We start from the raw sequence: 14,449 nt of genomic DNA, 5'->3' as shown, positions 1-14,449 counted from the left end.
GTGCGCTCTACAACTTTCTCTATGCCATTTCACGGGGGAGACCTTCCTCCAGGATTTCTATGTGCTTCATCCTGTATCTATACTGATGGTCTCTCTGTTGCCCTCTCTGAAGCTTAGGCTACAGTAAGAATGGGTTACACGGAGTAGGTAGGACACCGTCATCATTGAAAGAGCATTACACAGTAGCTCCCGGGAGCAGTGACCCTGAGTACCGCCAGTCCAACACAGTATAAGATTCCGACTTTAAGAATACCAGCCACATGCCCATTTTTACACAACTTGTGATGGATCCAGGAATCAGACCCGGGCAGCCCTGGCACCTAGACCTCACTCTGTCTCAGCAGACAACCTTTTTTTTTTTTTTTAAATTTATTTATTAAAGATTTCTGCCTCCTCCCCACCTCCCATTTCCCTCCCCCTCCCCCAATCAAGTCCCCCTCCCTGTCAGCCCGAAGAGCAATCAGGGTTCCCTGCCCTGTGGGAAGTCCAAGGACCACCCACCTCCATCCAGGTCTAGTAAGCATCCAAACTGCCTAGGCTCCCACAAAGCCAGTAAGTGCAGTAGGATCAAAAACCCATGATATTGTTTTTGAGTTCTCAGTAGTCCTCATTGTCCGCTATGTTCAGCGAGTCCGGTTTTATCCCATGCTTTTTCAGACCCAAGCCAGCTGGCCTTGGTGAGTTCCTGATAGAACATCCCCATTGTCTCAGTGTGTGGGTGCACCCCTCATGGTCCTGAGTTCCTTGCTCGTGCTCCCTCTTCTTCTGCTCCTGATTTGGACCTTGAGATTTCAGTCCGGTGCTCCAATGTGGGCCTCTCAGCAGACAACCTTTAAGGTTTGCAAAGGTTCTGAATCTTTGCTCTTTGGTTATTCAGCATAAATGTACCAAACCAATGCCACCTGCCAAACATTGTTCTGATAGCTGGGACAAAGGCCAGGAAACAAGAAAGCCTGGGCAGGACTTGGCAGTGGTGTTGGCGGCACACATGCATCACAAACAGGCCAAGTGGGGTTCTCCCTTCCTAGTGTCCCAACAGTCAGAGCTACCCTGTCCAGTTGGCTATCCCAGAGTAAGTACACAAAGGCCATATCTTGTATGTACAGCCTAGCTCAAGACAAACTCAAGTGAACCCCAACTCCCCAAACTCCTTTGCCCTTCTGCTTTTCAATGACTCCAGTCTAGCAGCACTCCTAGAGCAACGCCACCCGGGCCGCCTGTAAGTAGGACTGCACAGGACATACCCTGGAGGGACAGAGCCTTCTTGATGTGCCCGATCTGACTGACTGACAACATGTTCCCAGAGCCAGACTCCTGGCCTTCTCCCAGGTGCAGCTTCACGGGGGCTTTGGTGAGCCTCTGTTGTCGGCTGTGTCCCCTTCATTTCAGCTCCAGCGCTGGCCAGAGCTTTGACCCTCACTGGTGCAGCTCGCTCCCTCCCTCAGGGATCAGGCAAACGTCTAACCTGGCCAGCTCTTCTAGAGGAGGCTCTCCTCCCCCTCACCAGCATCCCTCTGTCCTTCCCTCACAGCGCCTGTCGTCCAAGAGCAGGGAGCTTTATCTTGTCTCTGCCCCATACTTGGGAAATCACACCCAGGATGGGTTTAACTAGTGAATGGCTGAGCACCAAGGCCTAGTTTTGGGATTCCTGTGATTCAGCCCTAAGCAGCTAGGTGAGGAGAGGCCATTGAAGGGAAGGGATTACCTGAAGACAACGATTCACAAGGTTTGAAATGGTGACTGCTCTGCATCGCCATCTCCAGATACACTTCTGTTTACACAGATGTACCTACTTGTAGGAAGCTGCCTCTACCGTGGGGAAGGCGAGCACTCTGAAGTTTGGGAGTTGACTTCCAAGACAGCATCACATCCAACTGCATTTGAGGGAGAAAAAGAGATGCAGAGAGGGGTCTTGACTTGCTCCAGGTCATCTATGTGTAGAGTTGGAGCCACACCTTGCTCTCCTTTTAGGATGGACCCAAGTACTTTTTGGGTAATTCATCTTTCACCCAATATGACAAGGTCTCTGTGGGTCCCAGCTCCTCCTCTCCCACTGCGCTCCTGGGGCAAAAGTGCATGGCTGGATGTGCTGACCGCAAGGCAGAGAGGTGGATTAGAACGCCTCCCACTAGACCACCGCCGAGGCATGGGTTACAGCACAGAGAAGCCCTGCAGGATCTAAGTGTCAGGTTGGAAGGGGTCAGGGTGAGCATCCTGTGTTCCCTGTGTCCCCATCCCACCCCTACAGCCCAGTGTACAGCAGAAGGTTCAGATGGTTTCCAGCATTGAGCAGGTGAGTGGGAGGGTGACCAATGCATCCCCATCTCCTTTTGCCCATGCATATGACCTCAGGCGGACAGTGCCTGGGCTTGATGTGTCAGGCAGAAGTGTAACGGTCAACAGCCTTATTCTTCACCTCCTGTTGAGTCTGGTTGCTCAGGCAGGGGTCAGGGGAGGAAGCAGAGAATGTCTGAGGCCCACACTTACCCAGTCCTGGCTAGGGTGGGAGGATATTTTGGGAGGAAGGAACAGGAAATCAACAGCCAAATCTGTGTCGGTGTAGGACTAGGGATTGAACCCAGGGCTTTTGTTTGTTTTCGAGACAGGGTTTCTCTGTATAGCTCTGGCTGCCCAGGAACTCACTCTGTAGATCAAACTGGCTTCCAGCTGCTTCTGCCTCCCAATTGCTGGTGTTAAGGGTGTGCTCACCACCACACCTGGCTTAAACCAAGGCTTTTTTTATTTTTTTTATTTTTTTTATTTTATTTTATTTTTCCAACTCCCATTTATTTGTCGGCTCTTGGGGCAATGTCATCTTTTCAATATGAAAAAAAAGCAGCCAAGTTCAACACAAAAAAGGGTAGGACCAAACCAGGAAGAAAATGGCAGAAGCAGAGACAGGTCCCAGACACCCCGGTGGCAGCACACCTTTCCAGATTTGGAGGTCAATGGACGGGGCGGTTTCTGGACAGCCAGAGAGCAAGGCTTTTTTTAAATGTTAGGCAAGTGCTCTACTCAGAGATACATTCCAGTGCTTTAGTTTTTCTTTCCTCGATCAGTGTGTTGAGAGTGTTGGTACATACACGACACAGAGCAACTGTGGCAGAGGACAGCTTTCAGAAATCAGCCCTCTCCTTCCACTGTGGCTTCTGGGGTTGGCATCTTGTCAGACCTGCACAGCAAGCACTTTTAGCCCGTGTCACCCTGGCCCACCAGACCTTTCTCCCCAAGTTGCCAAGGCTGGCTTTGAACTCCCTATGTAATCTCAATGGGCTTTGAATTTGTGATTTTTCTGCCTCAGCCTCCCAAGAAGCTGAGATTACAAACACATGCCACCATGCCTGGTTCTGCAGTTATGTTTGGGGGTGTGCTGAGTATGGGGGGTGGTTATAAGGAAAGGGGGTGCTATGGGCAGAGGGTGCAAGCTGGATCCCTTTTTCTTACCACTTAGAGTGATTTATTTATTTATTTGGTTTTTCGAGACAGGATTTCTGTGTAACTTTGGAATCTGACCTAGAGCTCGGTCTGTAGACAGAACTCACAGAGATCCACCTGTCTCTGGCTCCCAAATGCAGTGCTGGGATTAAAGGCATGCCACCACTGCCTGGCAACTTTTTCTTTCTTTTTCTTTTTGACAGTGTCTTGCTATGTAGCCCAGGTTGGCCTCTCACACTCGCAGTCTCCCTAGTGATAGGGATTAATATGAGCCATCATACCTGGCTTAACACCTATGAATCCTAGGCTGTGTCTGAGGAACACAGAGCAACAAAACAAAACAGAAGCAGTCCCTGCCTACATGCAGCTGCCACAATAGCAGGGAACACAAATATTAAACACAAAGGAAAACCGATAAGCACCATGACGACAAAGGGAACCATTGCTGCTGAGCCCAGGAGGAGATGCCAGCATGAGAGAGGCAGAAGGGCACAACCTTGGAAGCAACTGAAGTGACAACCAAAGGGCCTAACAGGGCTTTGGAGCTAGGTGATCCCAGGTGGGTGACCTGGGTGGAACCTGGATCCTGAAGATTCAAGATCTTGAGACTGGACTCCGGCCAGAAGAGCGAATGGTGGAGGCAGATCACCGGGAACTGTGTGTTTGAAAGGAGCGCAGTGGAGAGGGAAGAGAGGCCATATTGCCATCTGTCCTGGAGATGACAGCCAGGGGCGACTGAACAATGGAGTGGGCAGGACTGCTCGGGATAACAAGCTGAAGGTTGGCTTCTACATTTACACTGCTGGGTGCCTTGGATGTGGAAAGGGAAAGCAAGAAGAGCCCAGAAAAACAAAGAGGGGCTGGGTAACAAATAGAGCCTCCCATCATCCACAGGACTACAGGATTAACGGGAGATACGTTGTTTTGGGCAGTCCCTTCAACACTTGAGGGAACTAACCCAGGGTAAGGCGAAGGTCTTCCAGCAGATAACCCTCATCCTTTCACAGTCTCGGGTAACTGGTAAGATGTACACAAACCATGTGTAGTGCTTTAGCCTTTGCAAGGCTTCCCAGTTCATGGCTTCAGCCCCAACCAAGGCTCAGGACCTTCCACCTACCGATATGCTCCCACTCCATTGCAACTCTGCTCCTCCTGTCAGGTCCATCCTTGTACCTTTTTTTCTGCCCCAGAACCCATAAATCCGTGTATTTATGGAGACCAATGAAGGATCTTGAAATCAGGATGAACAGCCCTTCCTTCTCCTGGCTCTTGAAGCAGGTTACATTAACTTTTCGGAGGAGCTGGTGATTGCAGCCACTTCAGTTCCCAGTCCAAGAGCTGTCTTGCTTTGACCCTGTAACCCCTTTCACTGTAAGTTAACGACCGGGGAATGTCTACTCGTTCCAGGTTTGGACTCTGGTCCAGGGCTTGATCCTTGGGGCAGGCACCTTGCTCTTCGGAGCTCCGTCCTATGGGCCCGTCGTCCCATGTGCCCAGCGGGGCCCAGTGGAGCTGCAGGGCTCTACAAGGCGTGGAAGGTTAGAGTTGGGCAGGGGGACCCACACCTGATGAATGACTCAGGAGCTCGCACTCTGGAGTCACGTGACAAAGGCCACACCCCGGGAACTGACTGAATCACGTGACACCAGAGCCAAGGAACGTTTTTCTCACGTGACGGAGGTGCCTCCGGTGGACCAATAAGGGTGCGGAGGCCGGACTGGCGGGGGGCGGAGGGAAGGAAGGAGACGGTGCGCGGGAAGGGAACTCAAGTAGTTCGTTCGTAGTGACTGGGATTCGCTGTGGGTCAGGTCCGGTCCGGATATGGTTGCAAATTAGGTTCAAGTTCAGTGCTGGTGAACCATGAAGTGCCTGATCACCGGCGGCAACGTGAAGGGTGAGTTTGGATGTGCCTGGCGGCGGGACACGTGAACAAGCCCTAGGAGTCCCCCTAATAATCTCTTTCTGCTCTCCTCCCTGCAGTGCTGGGCAAGGCTGTCCATTCGCTATCCCGAATCGGGGACGAGCTCTATCTGGAACCCTTGAAGGGCGGGGTAAGAGGTGGGACTCGGGTGGGGGCGGGTTCGATGGGGAATGGGAAGCCTAGACTGGCTCTCACTCTCGGCCTTGCATAATATGATGGTGTGGGCAGGTATTTCGGCGCAGTTATTTTCCTCTTGGGTTGGTGGGGCATCAGCTTGGGCCCTGACTTCTGAGGCTGCATGTGTGTACAGAGGGCACTTGCCCTCCCTAAAGCGCCAAGTGGTAGGCAGGGTGGGGCTGAAGTAACTTAGGGGGAAAGCAAGCATGGCAGACCCTGGGCCACGGAACACTGGGAGGTTCACATGCAGAAGGTCTTGCTATATGGCAGGAGGGAAGGAGAGTTTCAGTAAGCAATGGAAGAGGAGAGCCATAGGGTGAAAAAGCAGACCATTGGGGTGGGCCTGCCATTGCCCCTGACTGTATCTCCCCTGCTTTTTGTGTCTCAGCTCTCGTTGCGGACTGTGAACTCTTCCCGTTCTGCCTATGCCTGCTTTCTCTTCGCTCCACTCTTCTTCCAGCAGTACCAGGCAGCTTCCCCTGGTCAGGACCTGCTGCGCTGTAAGATCCTGATGAAGGTGAGAACCAGCCGAAGCATCTTCACAGCTGTGCCTCTGCCAGAGCACCCAGTAAATAATTACTGGGGAGTTAGCCTCGTGTGGGAGCAGTTCCATGCAAAGTGCAGGGAGGTAAAGATGTCTAGACATTAGAAGGTTGTAAGAGTTGTGGAGAGGGTGGTGACATTCGAGTTGGTCAAGAAAAGGTTAGTAGCCCTTCCCTGCAAAGGAAACAGCATGGACACGGCCTGGAAGTGTGCAGACATCCTGTATTCAGTGGGAGCCCCATTTAAAGCTTTGTTGGGCCAGTGATGGACCAGGACCTACATGGGATGTAGATCTGGTTCATGGAGGCACAGTGCCAGGCTCTTGTCCTACCCTGCCCAGTCCTTCCTGTCCGTCTTCCGCTCCCTGGCGATGGTGGAGAAGTCTGTGGAGAAGTGCTGTATCTCTCTCAGTGGCAGCAACAGCCACCTGGTGGTCCAGCTCCACTGCAAGTATGGTGAGCAAGCGGCTGGCCAGTTCCCTCCGTGAGTGTGGGGGAAGTGAAGGTTGTCAAGCCCACTGACACCCTTTCTCTTTTCCCAGGGGTCAAGAAAACACACAACCTCTCCTTCCAGGACTGTGAGTCCCTACAAGCTGTCTTCAACCCAGCCTTGTGCCCCCACCTGCTCCGTGCCCCAGCACGGTGAGTACACCCTGCTTCAGGCTTCGTCTTTGGGGCTTTTAAGTGTCATTCTGGGAATGCGCCGTTTTTACTAGGCTTGGTTAACTTTCGCGCGCCTGTCATCCCAGAAGTTCTTGGGTGGACGTGGGAGGATCAGGAGTTTCAAGGCCAGTGAGTTTCCAGACTAACCCAGATACCGTGAGACTCTCAACAAGGGCGTGTGTGCTGGGGAGATAACTCAGTAAGTCCATTGTGCAAGCGCGAGGGCCTGGTTTTGAGTCCCAGAGCCCCTATAAAAATGTGTGCTGTCCACTTGTCTTGGGGGGCAGGGGTAGAAACGAGATTCCTGGGATTCACAACCCCAGGCCAGTGAAAGACTCTGTCTCAAATAAGCAAGGTGGACAGACTTGAGAAGGCCCACTGCCCGAGGAAGTCTGACTCTGCTCGTGGACATTCAGATAGAACATACATAAAGGCAAGGCACCGCTTTCTCTATGAGGGAAACGAGGTTTCTGTGTCAAGACCTCCCAGCTCAGTGCACATTTGGGCCCTTACCTGGCTCTTCGAACACACAGGCTACTGCCCACCCCCATGCCCATTGACATGGGGTTCTGCCTTCTGTATCCCAGGGGCCTGGCTTGGCTCTCTGCTGCTCAGGCATGCTTTGACTACTTTTCTAGAAAGGATCTCTTTTTTTAAAATATTTATTTATTATGTATACAATGTTCTGTCTGTGTGTATGCCTGCAGGCCAGAAGAGGGCACCAGATCTCATTACAGATGGTTGTGAGCCACCATGTGGTTGCTGGGAATTGAACTCAGGACCTTTGGAAGAGCAGGCAATGCTCTTAACCACTGAGACATGACCTCAGTATCCTTGAAGTCTGTCCTTGACCTGTGTCACAGCTTCAAAGCCCTCTGATCTCGTTCTTCTGAGGTGTCCTTAAAGCAGCTGTTCCTAACTGCCAGGGTCTAGACTCTGAGTTAAAGGAAGAGCCTGGGAAGGAAGCTGGAGTCTAGGTGAGCAATTCACCAGCCGGCATCAAGAGACTGCAGGGCAAGGAGAATGTGGGCTCCAGCAGAGGTGAAGGTCCCTGAAGACCAGTCCAGAGCACAGTAGACTCTCCCCTGCCCATGCTGGACACTTTTCATTGAGTGACTGAAAGTCCCCTCAGGTCCCAATATCAGCTTCCTGAGAGTTTGTTAATAGTGATGGAGAGAAATTTGCTCTAGGGGTTGTTTCTTACTAAAAATTGCAATTTTGTCATATTTTCCCCCCTCAGTACTGGCACCAGAACCTAGGTCCTTGTGCTTGCTAGGTACTCTACCACCCAGCTAAATTCCCAGCCTCAGCTGCTTCTCTTTCTAACTTAATTTCAAATACAGAAGTGAGTAAGTTGGCTCAGCAATTAGGCTGAGCTGTCAGGTTTAAAATCCCAGAACTCACACGGCAGAAGGAGTACTGACTCCTGTGGGTTGTCCCGGATCATCACCTGTGCGCCAGGGCACCTGTGTGCCAGGGCATCTGTGCACCCCTTCCCTCCGCAGCACATGCACGCCCACAAAAATGATTTTTAAAAATCCAAATATAGGGGGCTGGAGAGATGGCTCAGTGGTTAAGAGCATTGCCTGCTCTTCCAAAGGTCTTGAGTTCAATTCTCAGCAACCACATGGTGGCTCACAACCATCTGTAATGGGGTCTGGTGCCCTCTTCTGGCCTGCAGACATACACACAGACAGAATATTGTATACATAATAAATAAATTTAAAAAAATCCAAATATAGATACCAGGTGCTCTTCCCCTGCCCCCAGTGCTCGGCTGCAACCCAAAGACTGCACATTCCACTGAGCTATAGTTCCAGCTCCTGAAGTTGTCCTGAAGCAAATCTAGGTGTTACCTTTCTGCACACGTTCAGTAATACGTATCATTCGAAGGTGGGAGCCAAGGCCTCACGTGGTGACACACACCTTTAATCTTATTACCTGGGAGGCAGAGGCAGGCGGAGCTCTGAGCTCCAGGCCAACCAGAGCTCTATATAAACCCTGTCTCAAAAATCACCAGAACCAGGCCAGGCTGTAGTGGCACACACCTTTAATCCCAACACTCTGAAGGCAGAGGCAGGCAGATCACTGTGAGTTCTAGGCCAAGCCTGGTCTACAGAGCTAGTTCCAGGACAGCTAGGGCTGTTACACAGAGAAACCCTGTCTCAAAAACAAAACAAAAAGGATCTACCCCTTTTCCATTTTTGTGTGTGGGTGCAAGGTGTTGCTATTTTATACAAGTTGCCCGTGAGCTCCTGGGTTCAGTAGTTCAGGTGGTACACACCTGTGATACCAGCTATTTAAGAAGAAGAGGGCAGGTGGATTGCTCCATGTTTGAGGTCAGCCAGGACTACATAAAGAGAACATGTTTTTAAACGACCCCACCCACCCCTCAAAGTTGCTGCGACGATGAGCAGTGTGCCCTGCACCCAGCTTTCCATTTTCCCCCTTTTGTACTAGGAATGTGCTGGGCCTTTGCCCTGTAGTCGTGTTTCTTGGTCCTTTAGCAAACAGCCCTTTGTTCCACACCGTGCAGAGTGCAGCGCTGCCGGCTCAGCGTGCCCAGGCTTTGTTTTAGCAAACAGTCCTTTGTTCCACACCGTGCAGCGCTGCCGGCCCATCCTGCGTGCCCCGGCTTTGTTGAGGCTGTACATACTTGACTCATACCTCCCCAGTCCTCGAGTGGACAAAGCACCTCACGTACATCTGCTGTGTCCTTTGTCACAGGGTTCTGGCAGAGGCTGTTCTGTCCTTTCCCCCTGCACTGACTGAGGTCACACTGGGCATTGGCCATGGCCAGCGGGTCATCCTGCGCAGCTACCAGGAGGAGGAGGCAGGTGAGGGAATTAGACCGCCCCCAAGAGGGAACAGCTGGGCTGAGGCCAGAGCTCAAGACCTTTAGCTCCTCCTGTGCCTGCCCTGTAGATAACGCCAACAAAGCCATGGTGACTGAGACCAGCATTGGGGAGGAGGACTTCCAGCAGCTGCAGGCTCCAGAAGGGATAGCTGTCACCTTCTGCCTCAAGGAATTTCGGGTGAGTTCACTAGCACCGCCAGCTGGTCTTTCTACCCAACATGGGCTCTCACTGCCTGCTTCTTCCATCCCAGGGGCTCCTGAGCTTTGCAGAGTCAGCAAACTTGTCTCTTAGCGTCCACTTTGATGTTCCAGGAAGGTAATTCTAGGCTTGGAGACCGGGGAGGAAAGAGGGCTCTGGGATGTCTAGAGCAGAGCAAGCTGGCCTAGCTCACCCCCATTCCTTGACCCAGGCCAGTCATCTTTACCATTGAGGATTCTTTGCTGGACGGCCACTTTGTCTTGGCCACACTCTTAGAACAAGACCCATGTTCCCAGGACCTGTGCTCCCCAAAGCCCTGCCAGCCAGTGCCTCAGAAGGAGGCTCACAGGTAAGGACACCCACCCTGCTCTCCCTCTACCCCTCAAGGCTGAGCCTGCTACTGCTACCTTCTGTACCTCCCCCAGTAGAGACTTCCTGTCAGGCCCCAGCCTCTACAGGGCTCCCAGCCTTCATGGTCAGCTGTACTGAGACTCCTCCCATCCAAAGAGGCATCCCCAAGGTCCAGCTAGCTTCCTTCTCTGGCTGAGGCCACCCCTCTGAGCCTCTTCCCAGGATAGGAGGGAAAGGGCTGCTGGGAGGCAGGGAGCTGCCTGGTGCAGGGAAGCAGGTGGCTGGAAGGGCAGGTGGGTTGGGGAGGCTGGGATCTGTGTAGTGGAAGCAGAGGAAGTTTGGTCTGGCTTGTGGCCCAGCATATCCCCGGGCTCTGGTGCTCTCCAGCTACTCTCCCTTGGGAAGGTGAGGGATTGGGCCCCATGTGGCCCTCTTCACAGGACTGTTGCTTCCCTCCCCCAGCTGAGCTAAATTGGCCCCCAGGATGCCTCCCTCAGGCCACTACCTGAACTCTGATCAAAGGGGTTCCAGTTCCACCCCCTGCAGGAAGCTCCCACTTAACCCCTGCATCCTTTCCTCCCAGCCAAATCAGGAAGTAATAAAACCAAAAGCTCACCAGCAGTCTTGAGGCCTCAAGTCCTCCCAAAGTGGGGCCTGCTCTGGATCCCTCCTTTCCCTGTTCCTTGCTGATACTGTCTCTGCCTACAGCACACCCCCCTTAGATGACTTTACCAATGACGACATCGACTGTTACATGATTGCCATGGAAACCACCGTGGGCAGCGAGGGCTCCCGGGCGCAGCCTTCCACTTCCCTCCCACATGTCTCCCAGCCCTCCCATGACCTTGCACCCTCCTCAGAGGAAGAGGAGGAAGCTGAGCCCAGTACAGTGCCTGGGACTCCCCCACCCAAGAAGGTAGGAGCTGGAAGTTGGGGTAGGAACTGTGAGGTGAGGAAGGAAGCCGCTCCTAGAACTAACTGGGCTTTCTCTATTCTCTTTCCAGTTTCGTTCACTCTTCTTTGGTTCCATCCTGGCCCCTGTGCACTCCCCACAGGGTCCCAGCCCTGTGCTGGCTGAAGACAGTGATGGTGAAGGCTGAACTTGAGAAACTGAAGCCTATATCCAATGGCCCATGGACCAGAAGCAGGCCCAGCCAGTGGCAGGGCTGGCCCTCAGTCCCTGGGCATGGAAAAGGGGCTATGCTTAGGGTAGGCCCCACTTAGCTATCTCAGAGCTGCCTAGGCTACCACGTTTGGTCTGTGTTCTATATTATTCACTCAACTGTGTCAATCATGTCTCTTTCTAGTGCCCAGCTGCCACCAGATAGGTTCCTCACCTCTTTCTTACTGTAGAGCCACAGGCCATACCTTCCTCAGGCTTGCCTGCCTCTTTAAAAAGTGCTGATTACCAATCATGAACTTCTTATCAAACCTCTGGGACCTTCTGTGGTTGGTAGGAACAATTTCTCTTGCTTTCCCAATACTTGGGCCTTGGCTTGGCATCCTAATAGCCTCTGAACCTGAGCATGCCAGTGGGGTTGCCCTGGCTGGGCCCATGTCCAGCCAGTCAATCTGCCTCCCCAGGTGGCTTCGTACCAAAGGGCTGCTGGCCCACTGTCTGGGATGAGTGAGACAGAGGCCATGGCGAGAATCCAGCTTTGACCTTTATTCAAGAGACCAGATGGGTTGCCCCAGGATCCAGCTGCCAGCCGTGCAAGGCTGGAGACCCACAATCTGGTCTGCCATTGCCCTGAGCTGCAGCCTTGGCCCCAGGCTTCCACTGCAGCCACCACAGGTGCTGGTGGGAGGGAGCCCTGGGGGACTAGACGCTGCTATTGATTCATTAAAAAAAAGAAAGGAAAAGACACTTAACGCTGTGTGTTCCCCATGATGGGTGGGCCCGAGGGGACCGTGACCCATGGCAGCATGATTTCTGTACAAATAATCCATCATCTGGGGCAAAAGGGCAACACATGGAGGCTATTTCTTGGCTTTGGCAGAATTGCGGGGTGGGGTGATGGGACGGCCTCCAGGGTTCAGGCCACTGAACTGCCCATACTTCCCCTTGTTCTTGTCAGCGGGCTTGAGGATCTGAAAGAGAAAAGGCGGGTCAGGTTCCTGGCACTAAGTCAGGTAGTCCTGACAGCCTCTTTCCCACACCCACCTGGAAGGAGCACATAAGAGTCTCATCCACACTCATCATGGCACCGGCATTGTCAAACTCGCCACAGTAGTTGGGAGCAGAGAAGAGTGTCACCAACTGCCTCTTGGCAAAGAACTCATAGCCATCTTCTACAACCTGGGCAAGGATAGGAAATGTTTGGTCTACAAGTTAAGCAGCTGGCCATCCCCAGCCTGCCGTAGGACCACCTGCCCACCTGGTGCGCCCGGCAGATGAGGTCCAAATCATGCTTGTGCAGGAACTTGGCCACCACCTCAGCCCCAAAGGTGAAGGAGACACCACGGTCATTCTCGCCCCAGCCTTGAACATCCTTGTCAGGGTCAGACCACAGCAGATCACACAGGAGGCCCTGGTCAGGCACGTCTGTGGGCCGCATAATACGCCTGATCTGCTCCATGGACTGCAAGTCTGGAGACAGGCCTGGAGGAAGGAGGTTTTCCTTAAACCGAAAAGCAAGGGCTCTCCCATGCCCAGCTCTTGGGGGATCAGTCTCTCCCTCCCCACCACCAATGGGCTCCTCTTTTGATCTCCTAAAGTCCAGGCAGATAGAATTCATTATCCCTCAGCTTTTAAAAGAGCAAGGAGCAGACCTCCATGGGGGAAAGGAGATGAGTGAGTTGCCTACAGGATGCCAAATGCCACAACAGGAAAGAGTGCAGCCAAACTGGGGGGGTGGTGAGTGACTTCCTACAATAAGTGACATCCAAGATGAGATTCAAGGAGAGCTATTCCAGGAAACTGAGGAGAGTTCCGCCAACAACTTTCCAAGGCCCCTAAGGATGTGGCCCAGGAACCCCAAGCATAGGCCCCACTGCCACTCTCACCTCCGTGGCAGCAGAAGATCTTCTCGTCTACAATGGCTGCAATGGGCAAGCAGTTGAAGCAGTCGGTGAACGTTTTCCACAGTTTGATGTTGTAGCGTCTCTTGCCTGCACAGGAGAAGGAGATGGCTCACAAGGAAGACCACCCACCTCACGCAACCTTCGGGCTAGCTTTCTGTGCATCCCAGGGTACTGTGTGGGTTACTCTGGGCTTGAGCCCCCCTCCCTGCACTATCCACACTCCTCCTAATCTGCCTCCCAGAATTCTTTTTTTTTTTTTTTTTGGATTTTTTCGAGACAGGGTTTCTCTATAGCTTTTTGGTTCCTGTCCTGGAACTAGCTCTTGTAGACCAGGCTGGCCTCGAACTCACAGAGATCCGCCTGCCTCTGCCTCCCGAGTGCTGGGATTAAAGGCGTGCGCCATCACCACCTGGCTGCCTCCCAGAATTCTAACACAGGAACCTGAACTCCAGTCTGGCCCAAGGTCGATGTTGGCACCCACTCCCACGAACCAGGCCAAACTAAAAAGCAGGTCTGGTTTATTCATACAGGCACCCTACAGATAGATACCTTAGATGCTTAGGTAAGGGATTTAATAGAGGTGAGTGTCATCAGGCAGGACTGTGAGGGGAGCTTTAGCAAATGGGCAGTCCTCCATACATCTCCGTTCACCAGGCCCTTCCTAAGTGTCAGTGATGACAGCATGTCATGGTACATAAGGGGTCTCTGGGCACCAGACCAATGTAAGGGTCCTATGAAGAGCAGGGAATGTAGTTCTGGGTAGCTCACATTCATCATAGAAGCCGTAGATGCGGTTGATGCTGGCACACTCGTGGTTCCCACGGAGCAGAAAGAAATTCTCAGGGTATTTGATCTTATAGGCCAGCAGCAGGCAGATGGTCTCCAAAGACTGCTTGCCACGGTCCACATAGTCCCCCAAGAAAAGGTAGTTGCTCTCTGGGGGGAAGCCACCATACTCAAACAGCCGTAGAAGGTCATAGTACTGGCCATGGATGTCACCTAGGAACCAGAGAAGGCTAGATAGGAGCAAGATCTAAACTTGAACCCAGGGCCAGCAATAGGCCATAAGGCGAGAATAAAACCAGGCAGTGGGGCGGGAGTGGGGGCTATTTCCAGGAAGCTAGGGGGTTCTGAGCAAGGGCTCACCGCAGATCTTGAGAGGCGCCTCAAGCTCCAGAAGAATAGGCTGGCTCAGGAAAATCTCCCGGGATTTGAGGCACAGACCACGGATCTCGTTCTCTGTTAGTTGCACATTCTTTCCAGGCCGTGAGCCCTGCACT

At 52.7% G+C, this 14,449-nt stretch overlaps 2 protein-coding genes across 2 annotated transcripts in view; one reads left to right on the top strand and one right to left on the bottom strand.

The window, feature by feature from the left end:
* Positions 1–5,143: 5,143 nt before the first annotated feature.
* Positions 5,144–11,710, top strand: Rad9a (RAD9 checkpoint clamp component A). Its single transcript, XM_005351660.3, has 11 exons — positions 5,144–5,329; positions 5,416–5,486; positions 5,922–6,050; positions 6,417–6,531; positions 6,618–6,717; positions 9,466–9,575; positions 9,664–9,773; positions 9,847–9,911; positions 10,006–10,143; positions 10,854–11,061; positions 11,150–11,710. The coding sequence occupies exons 1-11, from the start codon at positions 5,296–5,298 to the stop codon at positions 11,243–11,245; spliced, it is 1,176 nt and encodes a 391-aa protein (XP_005351717.1). The 5' UTR covers positions 5,144–5,295; the 3' UTR covers positions 11,246–11,710.
* An 86-nt stretch (positions 11,711–11,796) lies between these two features.
* Ppp1ca (protein phosphatase 1 catalytic subunit alpha) overlaps positions 11,797–14,449 on the bottom strand; it is a 3,725-nt gene continuing 1,072 nt past the window's right edge. The window contains exons 2-7 of the mRNA XM_013347783.2: positions 14,316–14,447; positions 13,938–14,168; positions 13,152–13,256; positions 12,524–12,747; positions 12,310–12,444; positions 11,797–12,236 (exon numbers count right to left, since the gene is read on the bottom strand). Of these exons, the coding sequence (XP_013203237.1) occupies positions 12,126–12,236; positions 12,310–12,444; positions 12,524–12,747; positions 13,152–13,256; positions 13,938–14,168; positions 14,316–14,447 (938 nt within the window). The 3' untranslated portion in view covers positions 11,797–12,125. The remainder of the gene's footprint in view (positions 12,237–12,309; positions 12,445–12,523; positions 12,748–13,151; positions 13,257–13,937; positions 14,169–14,315; positions 14,448–14,449) is intronic.

The sequence above is a fragment of the Microtus ochrogaster genome, chromosome 8, assembly GCF_000317375.1.
Source record: "Microtus ochrogaster isolate Prairie Vole_2 chromosome 8, MicOch1.0, whole genome shotgun sequence".
Taxonomy (NCBI): Eukaryota; Metazoa; Chordata; class Mammalia; order Rodentia; family Cricetidae; genus Microtus; species Microtus ochrogaster.
Note: the sequence above shows the minus strand (reverse complement) of the source record. Positions and strands in the feature narration are given on the sequence as shown.